This window comes from Ceratotherium simum, chromosome 39 (assembly GCF_057802395.1).
Source record: "Ceratotherium simum simum isolate JZ-2026a chromosome 39, ASM5780239v1, whole genome shotgun sequence".
In the NCBI taxonomy this organism is placed as follows: Eukaryota; Metazoa; Chordata; class Mammalia; order Perissodactyla; family Rhinocerotidae; genus Ceratotherium; species Ceratotherium simum.
Genome location: NC_141938.1, coordinates 8,463,348 through 8,477,073, shown reverse-complemented (window position 1 = coordinate 8,477,073; position 13,726 = coordinate 8,463,348). Strand labels below are relative to the sequence as shown.

The 13,726-nt window shown below is 39.4% G+C and overlaps 1 protein-coding gene across 1 annotated transcript; it reads left to right on the top strand.

Moving 5' to 3' along the window:
• Positions 1-10,732: 10,732 nt before the first annotated feature.
• On the top strand, positions 10,733-11,731 carry LOC101389812 (olfactory receptor 7D4-like). The gene has a single exon (XM_004434170.3). The coding sequence runs from the start codon at positions 10,772-10,774 to the stop codon at positions 11,729-11,731; it is 960 nt and encodes a 319-aa protein (XP_004434227.2). The 5' UTR covers positions 10,733-10,771.
• Positions 11,732-13,726: the final 1,995 nt, after the last annotated feature.

Below are 13,726 nucleotides of genomic sequence, written 5' to 3'. Positions count from 1 at the left end.
GAGGAGAAATTTTAGAGAGTAGGCTTGGGTGACACTCAAGAGTGAGGCATATCAGGAAGATATATGGAATTTATAACTGAGATATTAGAAAGAAGATTGGATATGTAGTTGGAGGACAGATCACTGAGAGTATAGTTTGACATACTAAGGATTTTATAAGCCACTGAGCAGCAGAGCCATGCTATAATCATACATATAATATGATGACTTTAGGATTTTTCTGAGTGGAGAAAATTGGGGGAAGAGGGAACAGGAGGAGGCTGTGGAAACAGTCCAGGGTAGATGTGATGTGGACCTGACCTAAGCCAGCAGCAATGAGATGGGTAAATTTTGGAGGAAATATGTATTAGTTACCTAATGATGCTGTAAAGAAATTGCCATAAGCCCAGTGGCTAAAGGACACAAATTTATTATCTTGCAATTCTTCAGGTCAGGAATCTAAAATGTAGAAGCAAGCCTGTTTTCCTTCTGGAGACTCTAGAGGAGAATCCGCTTCCTTGCCCATTCCAAGTTCTAGAGGCCCCTGCATTCATTGGCTCATGGCCCCTCCCTCCATTCAAAGTCAGCAGTTTAATGTCTTCAAATCTCACTCTAGCCCTGCTGCCTTCCTCTTCTAAGGATATTTGTATTATGTTGAGCCCAACCAGATGGTTCAGGGGGGTTTTCCCTTCTCAAGATTCTTATCTTAATCATATTTACAAAGGGCCTTACACCATCTGTGGTAACACAGTCACAGGTTCTAGAGATTAGTATAAGGACAACTTTTGGAGGCTATTATTCAACCTACTTCAAGATATGTGTGTGTGTTAGAATTTGCCAACAATTGATTGATAAGCTTTGAGCTGAGAAGGTAGAGGGTCTATCATGACACTCTGTGTTGATTTTTGTTGGGCATGATCATCCCGTGATCCTGTCTCATGTAAAGATAAGGCTGCGCAGAGAGGTCTGTTTTGCTGGTAGATGATGGAAGAGAATTTCCTGATTCATCTAATGAAAACTGAGCAGAGGCTCCACTGGACACTGGACACAGGGGCTCAAACACTCTGAGGATTTCCTTTCAGATTATCAGCTTTATTTTCTCAGACTAGCTATCCCCCCATGGAAACAGACACAGAAACCAACCAAGCTCTCACAACTCACACCTCACAGTGTCACTACTAAAGAGGAACTGGATTTATTTTAGCTCCTCTTGTGTAAAAAAATCTCTCATAAAGGGATTCTAATTGACACAATCATGTCCCCTTCCCACCTTGGACCAATCAGCTGTGGTCAGGAGGCAATGTCACTGACAGCCCCTTCAGAACCATATTTGTTTATTGAATTTATCAAACTAATTTTTTTTTTTTTTTTTTTTTTTGGTGAGGAGTTCAGCCCTGTGCTAACATCTGCCAATCCTCCTCTTTTTTTGCTGAGGAAGACTGGCCCTGGGCTGACATCTGTGCCCATCTTCCTCCACTTTATATGGGATGCCGCCACAGCATGGCTTGCCAAGCAGTGCATCGGTGCGCGCCGGGATCCGAACTGGCGGACCCCGGGCTGCCGTAGCAGAGCACGTGCACTCAACCACTTGCGCCACTGGGCCGGCCCCTCAAACTAATTTTTAATGAGTATTTACTATGTGTCAGTCATTAGTGTAGGCTCAACTCCACAGGATAAAGGGATCAGGAGTGTGCAGAGGGCAGGTGGTCATGTTATAAAAGATGGTCTAATAAACCTCATTGAGAAAGTTATATTTGGGAAGACAATGAATGACTTAAGTGAGTGCATATCTGAGGAAAGAGTGCCCCAGGCAGAGGGTAGGTAAATGCAAAGGCCCTGAAGTGGGCAGTGGCCAGGGGGAATGTGGCTGGAGAAGAGAGTGAGGGAGATCACAGTAGTAGAGGACAGGTCTCAGGGGCTGATCATGTGAGGCTGTCTCTGCCATTAAAGGACATTTGCTTTCATTTATTCTGCCTAACATATGCAGTCATTGCAGGAATTTGAGGAGATATATGATATGATTAAGATTTTAAAAGGTCATCCTAGCTGCTGGTTTGAGAATGGATTGTAGGGTACGAGGAATACTGCTTGAAGCTGACTGCAGCAAGCACGGTGAGATATAGGTTGCCAGGGCCCAGGAGATAGTGGTTTAAGGGTGAGAAGTAGTCAGTTGGGCCATATATTGAAGGCAGAGACAAGATGATTTGTTGCCTGGCAGGATGTGAGTTTGAGAGTGAGAAAGGAAACAAGAATGTCTCCAGGGTTTGGAGCCTGAAAAACTGAAAGAATGGAATTGCATCCATTGAGACAGGGCAGGCTGTGAATGGAACAAATTTGGGAGACAAAGGGGACATCAGAAGTTTAGGTTTTGAAATGTGAAAATTGAAATATTTTAAATGGATAAATATTATATGATTCCACTCATATGAAGTACCAAGAATAGTCAAATTCATAGAGAGAGAAAGTAGAATGGTGAGTGTCAGGAGTTGGGGGAGGAGGATGGGAAGTTAGTGCTTAATGAGGATAGAGTTTCAGTTTGGGAAAATGAAAAATTTGTTGAAATAGATGATGGCAATGGTTGTCCATCAATGTGAATGTACTTAATGCCAATGGTACAGAATTGTAGACTTAAAGATGCTTGGAATCATACATTTTATGTTATATAAATTTAACCACAATAAAAAAGATGAAGTAGCATAAAAAATTGGAAAAAGATTGTGAGGTCTTTCATATAATATTTCCGCTATCATTATAAAATAATAAACAATGGTTGGGAATTTTTGGATAAAAATTTTCACATTAGTGCTCAACAGTCTTTATGAAGATTTCTAACCCACGACAATATCGACATTTTGGTCTATATAATTCTTTGTTGTGAGGGGCTGTCTTGTGTATGGGAGGATTTTTAACAGATCCCTGTCATCTATACACTAGATGCCATCTATACACTGAGCTGTGATAACCAGAAATGTCTCCAGACATTGCCAGTTGTCCTGTAGGGGGCAAAATCAGCCTGATTGAGAACAACAGGAGTAGATCAATTCCATGGGTGCCAGAGTTGATGGTGGTAGATTTCACAGTATGGGAATAAAAGGAAGAGCAATATTTTAGGGAGAATAAAATATCAGTTGAATCTTGGAAAAGTTGAGGTGAGGAGTGAACAGAACATCCAATTGGTAATATTATGTCAGAGGTCAAATATATTGGTCTGGTGATCATCAGTCTCCATGGGTGGCAGCATAAATCAAGCAACTGTACAGGAAGAGGGAGAAGTTCCTGTTGAGAGAGTCAGGAGCTAGAAAGACAAGCTGGTGATTGGCTGAATCCTACCCATGATCCTTCAGTTCTCAGTTATAGGGCCCCACTTGGTATATGCTCTCATTGGACATAATACCATCCATCACAGCATTAGCCACCATTGTAATTAAATAATTATTTGTATAATTATTTTATTAATGACTGCCTCTTAAAAACCTCCATCTGAACAGTGATTCTCATCTATTCCTAACTTTTAGGGGAAATTATGCTGTCCTTTATCCTTTCTTTATCCTGCATATTCCAATGTCTGTGTGCAATGTTATAATTTCCAATGTCATGGGAAAGTTCCACATTCTCACGTCATTTGGTGAAAATGAAACTCACATATAGAGCCATACTTCCCGTTGAGTATTGCTTCAAACTTTCGGAGGATTTGGTCTATACTTGTTACTTCCATTTCCACTCTGTTCATTCTCTCTTCAACAAATTCTTCTGGAGTGTTCCTACATCCTTCACATTTGCTCTCCCTGAGGTCTGCAGTAACCTCTTGTGATATTTCCAATAAATTCCCAGGGATATTTCCATTCTTGCAAATGCTTGATTTTTCAGTAGCAACATCACTAATGGTTACATTCTCCTTGTGGAAATAGGGACCTTTCTCATGCATTTCATTTTTGTGACAATGGGATTCCGAGGGTCAGGTCCATTGGGCTCCTTGTAACATTAACACATCCCTCAGGTAGAAACTCCTAACTTTGAATTTACATCCTGTGAAGAGGAGGCAAGAATTAGGGCAGTACATTAAGGAACCCTGGGAGACTTCTTTGAAGGAAGATGAAGGAACTTTTTTAATCTCCAGGAGAATGATTTTGTTGACTGCAAATTTTAAATGTACCAGATAAGAAGGAATAATTGGAAGAAAGAAATTCATCTCTCTCCACAGCTATCTTCAGGGAAAGGGAAGTGGCAGAAAGTTTTATTTCTATTATTCTCTTTCTACTCCAAGGGAGCTTAACTGTTTAAAGAGTAGAAGGAAAATAAAATAATTTAGTTAATGAGGATGTCTGAGAATTCAACTCCCAAGACTCTGGAAACTTTAAATAATGTTCCATTGTCCCCAAGGCAAACCATATTGGGCCTCCCAGAGATATAAGTTATGAATTCCCTCCCTGGAACATCTCCCAGTACTTTCTGGGAAAAGTCATTGTAGGAGAAAGAACCAAGGTCCCCACGGGTTTCCATGATGCCATCTGAAAGAGCCAATGTATCCTAGTAAAGGCTGGGGGTGGGGTGCAGGAGGGGAGATGTCAACAGTGGAGGAAATCTTTTATTAGGTCAGATTACAATGGACACAAACAAGTGTGTCTCAAAATGTCTCCAGACCAGGAGCATCAGCATCACTTGGGAGCTTGATAGACATGCAAATTCTTGTGCTTCATCCCAGATCTACTAAATCAGAAACTCCAGGGACAGGCCCAGCCATTTGTGTTTAGTAAGCCATCCACGTGGATCTTACCCATGGCTAAAATTTGAAAATGAGTGCCCTGGGGTATTTGTTGAAATGCATGTTGAAGGACCAACATGGAGCTGCATGTTCAGAGATTTGAAACCTCTCCACCTCCAAAATCTTATCTACAAATAACCATACATTTCTCTTTTACTTCACAATGCTTATGTCTCTTTCTTTTTTCATCTTATGCATTTATTTTAACGTTTAGAATAATATTAAATACGGTTCATAGCAGCAGTAGTTGCATGTACATTAGTTGTCATTTCTGAATGCTTCTACATTCCAATGGACATTATCTCACATTGAAAAATGCACATTATTTATCATTTGAAAGATATATTCTTATTTTCCTTTTTTGAGAGCCTGCATCCACACACACACATATACCCCCCATTTGCAGCAGCAACAGTTAAAATTATCAAATACATTCTGATTCCTTTTAAACATACAGCTTTTGTATTGATTTATTTAAGAAATAAGTGAATGTAAATAGATTTCCTAAAGTTAAAGCATATTTACATTCTTGGGATGAACATTATTGACCTTTGTGTATTATTCTTTAACATACTGATCAAGACAGGCTTAAAAACAAACAAACAATCAAACAAGCAAAACCAAACTTACAGATACAGACATGAGATGGTGGTCACAAAGGTGGGGGAGAATGGGTGAAGGTCATCAAAAGGTACTGTTGGGGAAGAGGGAGAATCCCCCTTCACCCTTTCCCTTAAGGTTCTTATGGCTGGCCAAATAATTAAAAGACACGTTAGCAGGAGAAAATAATACCAAGTTTAATAATATGTATACATGGGAGAAACCAGGGAAACTGAGTTTCTCAACAGAATAGTGGCAATTCTCATCTTAAATACCATCTTCAGCTAAAGACAAAGGAGGATGTTGGGGGTGGGGGGATTGGGATTTCAGAGAGGAAGAAGACAATTCACATGGAGAGGGAAATGTAAATGTTTGTCAGACAATTCTTTGCAGGGCCACCTATAGAATATGTGGCCAGAGAGACACAAATCACAGTAATCAAGAGTATGTAGATTTAAGTCTTCTCCTTCCATACTGATAAGTTTTTACAGGTAAGTCCATCCCCCACCCTTCCCAGTACAGAGAGGGAGATACCTTTACAAATGTAAATGTTTGGTAAACAGAACTTTCAGAAGAATGGGCTTAGCCAGGACCCTGCCAGTCTGTCCATACCCAGAGTTAAATTCCTTTAGGCGGTTAGTGGGGGAGGTCAAATGTCCGACAGAGAACATAATCAATGTAAAGAGACATATTTCAGGGTGGCCAAATTTTGATCTCCCACAGTACAAAGTCCTATTATAAAATAAGTTATGGGATGTAATGTACAGAATGGTGACTAAACTTAATAATACGGTATTGTATATTTGAATGTTGCTAAGAAAGTGGATTTTAAAAGTTCTCATCACAAGAAAAAAACTTGTAATTACTTGTGGTGATGGATGTTATATAGACTATATTGTTATATTGTGGTGATAATTTCCCAACATATACAAATATTGCATCATTTTGTTGTACATGTGAAAATAACAAAGTTATATGTCAATTATTTTTCCATCAAAAAAAGTTGATGCAAATGTCCCAAGGGATGGACTCTTGTGAATGCTGTGCTGCATTACCCAGATTTTCCTTCAGGATTAAGGGCTTATTCTTCCAGGTGCAGGGGCTGCAGCCATCTGACAGCCCTCAGCCCTCAGCCCTCTTTGAGAATTGCCATCAGCTAAAGGAAGCTGCCTCACTCAAGCTCAACACCACTCAGATCTCTTGCTGTGAGAGCATAACTGACCAATAGCCATCTGCATCCTGTGCTGAGTTTGCACTGAGGTTGTTCCTGGACTGCTCCCAGTCACTGACTGAGCACAGCAGGGTACGAGTGCATGTCCATTGCCATGGTCACACAATTACATTGATGACCATGGTCAATTACACCTGCCAGGATGGTGACTCCTCTTCGTGGCATGAGGGACCTGAAGTCCCAGGCAGCAGCACAGCTTGAAGTTTAATGGGACTTTTGCCATGTCTCTGAAAGTGTAACGCCTTAAGAAGTCAAATTTCTAAACCTGCAGAGGCCAGATTTGTGGACACCTGAAGCAAAAACTCCCCAAGTGGCTCATGGGAGTGATGTTAGATGGAGCTGCTTCTACTTCCAACTCTTGGTTTATGGATTCAAGTATTCTCTAAATTAGAGACACAGCACATTATGATTCTTTGATTTATAGTGTATACAGCATCCTGCGAATTATGTCTATTCAAATGGCTGCATGAAATATGATCATTCTCTTTGAAATTAAATGTTTTCTCTTATTTTCCATCATGAAAATTTCTGAACTCTCTCATATTTGTTACTCTCTTTAGATTGCGTTTTAACCTTGTCCTCCCTTTCTCTAACAAACTTCCTATATGATTTATATTTGTCACCTAAGTTGTCTCAATATTCACTCTTCAACCCACTCTACCTGGATTATTTCTGTCCTGCCCCTCTATTTAGAAGTAATAAATGGAGCCCTCCCTAATATCAGTGAAGGCCTCTATGTCACCAGCAATTGTCAAGGGATATATCAGTCCTCACTTGGTGAGTCCTTTCAACAAAACCAAAACTATTAGCTATGCTGCCTTTCTTTAGAGGGATCTCTTTGCCTCCATGACATTGTGGACACAAAGGGATTCATAAAATCTCCTGAGATTCTACAAGGGAACATCACCAAAAGTTGGTTCCTGGGTTTGATTCTTGTTGAAATTATACTTTCCTTAGGGGGCAATTTGTAATTTTTAAGTCGAATCAAAGAAAAAAGAGTTTCTCCTCAAATGAAAAAAATTCATTTCCCACCTTTGCCACTTGCACAGACACAATGTTGGCTGAAAAATTTCCGTTCTCTTAACTTTGTATCCCAAGTGAAGTTAATTATTTGGAATAAAGTAAGTCAATAGAACAATTTATATAATGAGGAGCTCTGAGAATTCACCTCTTGAGACTCTGGAAACTTTAACCATGTTTCTGTTGCTGCTTTTTGATAATTTTCTGATCCCAGCCAAATGCAAAGCCAACAGGGCTTCCCAGGGGCAGACCTCAGAGAACAGAAAGCTTCAGTGATAACTGTCAGAGAGAGTCAGTGTGTCGAGCGAGGGCTGGTGGAGTAAGAAAAAAAGAGAGATAGTGGGCACTGGGGTTTACCTCTAGAGTAATGAGACTGAGATTGTCTCATATTTATTTAATCTACAAAGGAGAAGTCTCTGTACTTTGAAGGTACTTTAGTTTCCGCTGAGCCCAGTCTTTCCAGTGCTTGCTCTGTTTCCTTCTCTCACTTTTTGGAGTCTATGGACTTTCTGTGATAAGAGTTATTTTCTAGAGTTATTTTCTCCACGTCTTCTCTACTCTTTCCCATAATTGTAGGCTCCTCTTGGACTTCCTATGTCCAATCATTTATTCACTAACTACTCACTGGAGATATATTATACACAAGGTATTGTCTACTTTATTCCTAATGTGACTGGATTTTTCTATTTCCTAACAATTTTTGCAGTGGGTTTGCCTTACTGAGAGCACTTAATAATTTTGTATTGATTGTTGTTGTTTAACTTGAGTGTTCACAATATTGTCTACAGTAATTATTTCTGATGATACATACTCAGCCCAGTTTCCTTTTCTCATCTTAACAATGTCTTTTAAATGTTCAGGAGAATATCTAATGATTGAAATTGGAGTAGACTGCCTTGGTCTGTTCATGAATTTAACACAAACATTTTAGTGTTTAATGTAGAATATCGTGTTGGCTGTAGTTTTAAAATTACCATTCTTTCGTGGGTTTATAAATTGTCCTTGGTTTCCTCATTTAGCAAAAGGCTCTGTCCTGCCTGGGTGCTAACCACAGTGATGACTGTTACATTTTTTCAAATGCATTTTCTATTGTGATTATGGTTATGATTTCTCCTCAATGACCTATTTATGTGATGAATTGTGTTAGCAAACATCATAGTATCAAACCAGTTTCCCATTCCTAGAATAAGTATTACTTACTCACGATGTATTATTCTCTTAGTATAGATATGAAGAAATTTAGTTTAACTTTCTTATTGAATTTTGTGTCTATATTGAGGCATATGTGAGTTCGAAGATTTCTTTTTTGTGTCATAGTTGACATTTCGGTCTCAGTCTTTATTATACATGCAACATTTGTACGTGTTGAGCACCTCCTATGTTCCAGGCACCATGTAAGTCCTTGGAAAGACAATAGCGAGCAAAAAGTGTCACATTCTCTGACCCACAAATAAACATAAAATTATCAACATGAGAGGCACATCAACGAATTGCACAGGATGCTGGACTTGTGGGCCTCCCCTACTCTGTCCTCCTGAACCTCCTTCTCTGTTCTCTGTCTCACTGGACTCTCAAGTCCTTTCATTCCCAAGCTCTCTGACCCACAGGTTAACCATAAATTTTGTTCTCTCAGCCCAAAATGCTTGACTTTTCCTTATTTCCCCTGCTTAATGCTTACCCATCCTTCCTTTCACAGTTCAAATATTCATATTTCAGAAAAAGACTTCTCCACCCACCTGTCCCAAATAAATTGGTCCTCAATGATTTTTTCTCTCTGAATTAATTAGGATTCCCTCGGCATTAACAATAGGGACCTTTTTTCTATCATGGAGCATGTAGACATTTATAATCACTTCTTAAATTGTCCTTTAAAATTTTAGGATGATTGGGTTTATAGAAGCTTTGAATATTTTTTAATCAAATCTATCAACCATGTTTTTTTGCAATTAACTCTACTGATTCTTAGTACAACACATTCCCACTTCCGAACATGCATACATGAGCACGTGAGGACACACATTTTGCGTTTTACTTTAAAGCTTTGTGATTTTGTTCCCTCCTCTTATCTTTATAGTTCACATACTTTTCTCTCTTCTTGAAAGAATCCGCCTGGCAGGCAGGTTGTGAAACAGGTAGCCATAGGCATATACGTTAATTAGAAGTGCTGCATGGCAGTGAAAAGAGGTAACAGATCTGTTGTGTGTATAATGATCAGAATTCCATCTTCAGTGACTGTCTCAGTTTAAGAGGAATAGTAATAACGATAGCCACATAAGCTGATTTATTGTGATGTTAAGAACAGAAGCTCACATTTATCAAGTGTCCAGTGTATGTCACAGGATTCACAAGAAAAACGACAAGCATCATGTCATTTAATTCTCTCATCAGTCTTACAATGTAGGGAATATTTACTCCTCCCATCGTAGAGGTGAGCTATCTGCAGCTAAGAGAGATTAAATAACTTTCTCAAAGTAACACCAACAGTGAGTTGGTGGAGCAAACTTCTATTCTAGGAAGTCTGACTCCAGATCCCGGTTGATAAATCCCATCTCTATCCTGTACTTTGGGAGAGTTATACATTAAATATAATTGTCATAAAAGGAACATAATAATAAGGATAATAATAGCTATCATTTATTGAGATCCTGCTGTGCCCAAAGACATGTCTAAACCTGACAAAGAAGGTAATAACAGTAACCACATTTTTAGAAATAAAATAAATGTCACTTGAATGTTAACCATGACATGTTGAGGAAGCATCAAGTCATAGAATTAAAGATATTTGAATTGAGAATCCACATCTTAATAAGTATCAGAGCTATTTGAATGAAGAAAGTATGGAGATTATCAAAGAAAAGATATTAAATGCCATGAACTGTTTTGGTGGGGTCATACCAGAAAAGAAATTGGTTTATGTCCATAGCCTCAAATGGAATAAGAACCAATGAGTAGGAGACAAAAGAGATTTCTGCTAAATTTCAAAAAGGCTAAATAATAACCTTTAAAAATGAAGTGGGCTAGCACTTGACTTAGTGAATCGTTCTCATTTGAAAAACACAACAGAGGGCGAAGTTTGTCCATCTAAAGGTGGAATCAAGAGGTGCTGACTAGCTCAGGTGCCAGTTGGGTGTTCACTGAACATTGCCTCTGCCTCCTTCTCCAGCAGACACACCAGCTCCATGGAAGCAGGAAATCACACAGAAGTATCAGAATTCCTCCTACTGGGCCTCTCAGAGGATCCTGAACTTCAACCCCTTATCTTTGGAGTGTTTCTGTCCATGTACCTGGTCACGGTGCTTGGGAACCTCCTCATCATCTTGACCATCATCTCTGACTCCCACCTCCACACTCCCATGTATTTCTTCCTCTCCAACCTGTCCTTTGTTGACATCTGCTTCATTTCTACCACTGTCCCGAAGATGCTGGTGAACATCCAGGCACAGAGAAAAGACATCTCCTACATAGGATGCCTCACTCAAGTGTATTTTTTTATGATTTTTGTTTTACTGGACAATTTCCTCCTGACTGTCATGGCCTATGACCGGTTTGTGGCCATCTGCCACCTGCTGCACTACATGGTCATCATGAACCCACGCCTCTGTGGCCTCCTGGTTCTGATGTGCTGGTTTATCATCTTCTGGGTCTCCCTGCTTCATATTCTACTGTTGAGGCAGCTGACCTTCTGTATAGGTACTGAAATTCCACATTTCTTCTGTGAACTGCCTCAGGTTATCAAATTAGCCTGCTCCGACACTCTCATCAATAACATCGCCATGTATGTGGCGACTGCCCTGCTTGGTGTGTTTCCCCTCACTGGAATCTTCTTCTCTTACTCTCAAATTGTCTCCTCTATAATGCGAATTTCCTCTGCAAGAGGAAAATATAAAGCATTTTCCACCTGTGGGTCTCACCTTTCTTCAGTCTCCTTGTTGTACGGGACAAGCCTGGGCGTCTACCTCAGTTCTGCTGTGACAAATTCTTCCCACAGAAGCTCCACCTCCTCAGTGATGTACACCGTGGTCACCCCCATGCTGAACCCCATCATCTACAGCCTGAGGAACAGGGATGTGAAGGGGGCCCTGGGAAGTCTCCTCCGCCGAGCTGCCCCTTGTCTGCGAGGCATCACTAGCCTCAACTAAGTGGACATGGTGGGTCCCAAAAGCAAATATTATGAATTTTATCTCCTGGTTCCTTGTCTCCCCTAAAACACAGCTTCATTTCTTCTACTCTCGAAGCACCTATGACTTTCCTTTTATTTGTTTTTGTGTTAGTTTCTCTTCAACAACCTCCTCAGCCATTCCTTTTTGATTTTTCTTCCTTGTTTGCAGCCCATGAAGTTCTATCTTTGGTCAGCTTTCTTACTGCCATTTCTGAGATTTCCAACATTAGATCTGAAGCACTTATATCATGTTATTGCATTGTTTCTCCAAAAATTTGTCTTCTCTAATGTTTATATCTTCACTTTAATTTGCTTGTCTGTTTGTTTTTCCTGGAAGAAATGGAATGAAAATCATACAATACTCATGACAAACATGCTGGCCATATCAATACTCTTCTTGTTGCTTTACAAGTGTAATTTTAAGTAATCGTGACAGCATTTCTTTGAGATATTTTTTCTCGTTTACTCCATTTTTCAGAGAAAGAGATTGAAATTGGGATGGACTCTAATCTGAAAACCTGACACTGAGCCCACATCCTAACTGTGCTATCATACTTTTCATGAAAACAATGATGTGATTTTCAACTTCAAGAGTAGGAATTTAGATTTGAAAGTTAGTTTCTCCAAGAGATACATAGTAATGTATTGCATACGATAACTCTGAGATATTGCTTCACTCTTTGCCTTCCTTCCTCCTCCCTTCCTTTCTTCCTCTTCTTTCATGTGTTATTGGACCTTTATTTCTCATCATTGCAGTTTTAGGATACACCCAAAGATCCAAAAACACATACTACTGAATATAATAGAGTAAGACTTTTTCTCTCCAGTGGTTTATTGTGGGGGAAAGATACCTTCTGGAGGTGCCATCAGGAATGATAGTTACACATTTGTGGAACACATTCAGAACTAGTTCACTTTTTGAGAAGAATATTGATAGAACTGAGTATACAGTGAAGGGTGGAGTATTAGAAGCTGTCAGCATTTCTCCCTTGTTCCCTGGGATCTTTTCACCATCTCCGTTGCATGATTACCTGACCGTCAATGATTCACAGCAGGTGGAACCTACTTTTCCCAATGCATGATGGCAGAAGTGTCAGGGAATCATTCCAATCAGAAACAGCTCTTGATGGAGAGGTGAGGGGTACACCATCTCCTTCACCCCTTTGCTGGAATCATTTTAGTTTGGAATTTGTGCCATTTTCCATGATTTCCTTACAGGATGAAAACTCTGCTCAGTTATTTTGGGAGCTGACTTAAGGTAAGCTTTATTAGATGCATTTTCTTCCCTATATCACTTCTCTCTCTAACCCATGTTCCATGTTTTCTACTCCTTCCAATAAAGTGCTTACACATGAATCCTTGGCTCAGTGCCTGCTTCTGGGGGAAAAACCAAAACAGGTGATACAGGCTGTGAAGGGTATCAAGACCGTATCACGAATCTAACTTTGGACTTTTGGGAAAAGAAAACATAACGAGACCAAGAATTGTGCATCTAGTAAGATCTTCATATTACTGAAAAATCATAATTTATTAGTGAGGAAAAACCTATTTGATGTGGCTTCAATTCACTTTGATTCCATTAAGTTTAATCTAGTGTTTATTTTGTGTCTACTGTATACAAGTGGAAGAGGGAACCAAAGAGATAGCCATGATTGCAACACAGAGTGGTGAGCATAATAACACTGGGGTTCAAGAAAACATGTTGAAATCAAAGATAAAAGTGTTCAATCACCTCGAGTAATTCCAGAGAAAACTTTACAAAATTAATTTTACAGTTTCCTTGATATATAATTAACATACCATGAAATTTTCTCATTGAAAATGTTAATTCAATAATTTCCATACATTTATAGTTATGCAACCATCATAATAATTCCATTTTAAAACACTTGTATCATCCCAAAAAGTTCCCTTGTGTCCATTTGCATATATTCCCACTCCCACCTCCATCCAGGCAACCACTTATCTCTTTCTG